This window comes from Montipora foliosa, chromosome 9 (genome assembly GCF_036669935.1).
Source record: "Montipora foliosa isolate CH-2021 chromosome 9, ASM3666993v2, whole genome shotgun sequence".
Lineage (NCBI taxonomy): Eukaryota > Metazoa > Cnidaria > Anthozoa > Scleractinia > Acroporidae > Montipora > Montipora foliosa.
The window spans coordinates 7,933,607-7,935,932 of NC_090877.1; the positions used below are offsets into that span (position 1 = coordinate 7,933,607).

At 42.2% G+C, this 2,326-nt stretch overlaps 1 protein-coding gene across 2 annotated transcripts in view; it reads left to right on the forward strand.

Annotated features, from left to right (window-relative positions):
- The window catches only part of LOC137970515 (uncharacterized), a 15,955-nt gene extending 14,310 nt beyond the window's left edge, over positions 1 to 1,645 (forward strand). For both annotated transcript variants that reach the window (XM_068817034.1, XM_068817035.1), the window contains exon 5: positions 631 to 1,645. In XM_068817034.1, coding sequence (XP_068673135.1) covers positions 631 to 1,172 — 542 coding nt within the window. In that variant the 3' untranslated portion in view covers positions 1,173 to 1,645. The remainder of the gene's footprint in view (positions 1 to 630) is intronic.
- Positions 1,646 to 2,326: the final 681 nt, after the last annotated feature.

Consider the following 2,326-nt stretch of genomic DNA (forward strand, 5'->3'; position numbering starts at 1 on the left):
CTCGAGCCGTACTGGGGAATATTGGCCCTCGGTCGTTTTTGTACGGACCTCGCTGCGCTCGGTCCGTACTGCCACGACATCGGGCCAATATTCCCCAGTACGGCCCTCGCGCTTGGTTAGTAAGAAGTTAGTAACAAACTTTTACTTATCCGATTAGGAGCCATAACGCAACACAAAATCCGCAAGGAACTGGTTTACCTTTTCCCATAACACCAAACACCAACGGAAATCTTCCGCTAACAATGTATTAAAACGCCACAAAGCGGTTCATTTTTTCCGCCCTCTCAGAAAACAAAAACATCTCTTGTAAAAAGTTCAAGGTCCAGGCTTTACGTGTGTGGTGAAGAACTATTGTAGACAACCCCAACTTGTGTCCACAAGACAAAATATAAAAAAGGTAAGGCGTTATGCAAAACTTGCTTTGACTCGCATTCCAAGGTCACGTAAAATTTTCAGCTCATTGTTTAGCGATCTTCTCATTGGCCATCGAGAGATTTGAGAAAGAGCAGTTTATTCCCAAAGGGTAAACACATTTTTTGCAACAAACGAGTAAGAAATGGTTTTTACTTCTCCTTATAAAAAAGGTAGTTACCGGGCATATGTGATGATACAAAAATCTCTGAATTACAGGAGGCTGGCTTCTTGTTTTCAACGCTGTAGTTGAAGACTCAAAACCGCTACCCACAATTGCAGCTCAAGACTCGTATCGCAAGATCGACACTTTTCGAAGCAACGCTTTGTTTCTCACAAATAACGCTCTCAACGAGCTGCGAAAGGTCTTGGCCTTCACGCAAATGCGATTTCACTGCCACAAGCCAGGGAAACGTACTTTTCATGTGGCTACGATAATCAACAGCACTGGTGAAGCTGTGATTCAGTTCTTCACAGGACAAACAATACAAATGCCAACATCGTGTGGGTCCTTCATACCACTGCCAGATGACAATTCCATCCTCGCAGGTGAATGCACCAAGTGGGGAAAAGAAAACGAGAACTTTTATGTTGGAAAATGGTCGTATCAAGGCTATAAGGAACTGAGGACAATTCTTGCAGTGATAGACCAGAAAGCTCACTGGCTTATACTCACAACAAGATGGGAATGTGACGATTATGTGTGGCCCAGTAACCCCGCTCCCCCCGCAGGTAGCTTTTGGAAAATATATGTTCGTTAACTTGAAGGGTTTAAGAAACGTCACGAATTAACTGGGTTAAACGCCCAACACAGCACTGTGAGTTCACATTCATAACAGTTAGATGATATCTTAGGAATTTTAGCAGGGGGGTTTATCCATATTGAATTGATTGGCGATTTTGTCTAAGCTTGACAAAAATTGACCATTTTTTTAAATTTCAGTCCACTTTCAGCTTCTAGATCCGTAGCTTTACACGACAAAAATACTTTGAATGCACTGAATGTGGTTCTTGGAAATAAAAAGTTGACCTTGGTTTTTGGTCATCCTCAGAAAATTAAGTTTTGTGTCATTGATGTGAAACTACCTCTTCAACTTTTGATCAGTCGGGATTCTCAAAAAAATAATTTGAGAACAAAAAGAAGGGGACAAAGACGTTTGTATTGATTTGATTGGATGATGTACCAGTTCTCAAAATGTGACATGTACAATGTACAAGGATGCAGTGCGGCCCAGCGGTTGAGGCGGTTTAAGACCCGTTTTGACTAATCCTTTAATTTGATCCTGGTAGCCACTGGTTCAAATTCTCGGCTGTTTTTGTAAATTGTCGCCGGCCAGTTGGGATTCCTATGAAAGTTGTTGTTGTTTCATTGATTTCATTTCATTTCTCCCCTATGTAGAGTGGTCAATGAATTATATTTGCCTGATTGGCTACCAAGCAAGACTGAGGGCTTGTCCACACTAAAACGATCGAAAACGGACGTTTTCAAAAACGGAGGTCCACGAAAACGGAGGTTTTCGAATACGCTTTTGAAAGTGGAGACTTTTGAAAACGGAGGTCTGTCGTTGTAGTGTGGACGGCGAAAAGGGAAGCCTTCGAATACGCGCAACGTCATAATCATATGCATGTCATAATCACATGCAGCCTCACTTTTGGCGGCAAAGCGTCCGATAGTTTTGCTGGCGCTATTGAAGCATGCGCATTAGGACAAAGAAATTGTCCGAGCATGACCTGATAACAAAAATGCATTAGATCTCCGTTTTCAGTCGCCATTGTGGACGCAGATCCTTTTATTCGTTTTCAAGGACCCGAAGGTTTTTGAAAAGGAGGGTTTTCGAAAACGCATTAGTGTGTACGGACCTTGAATTAGGCAACAGATCTAGAATTAGGCAACAGAAAAGCTACGGAAAACATT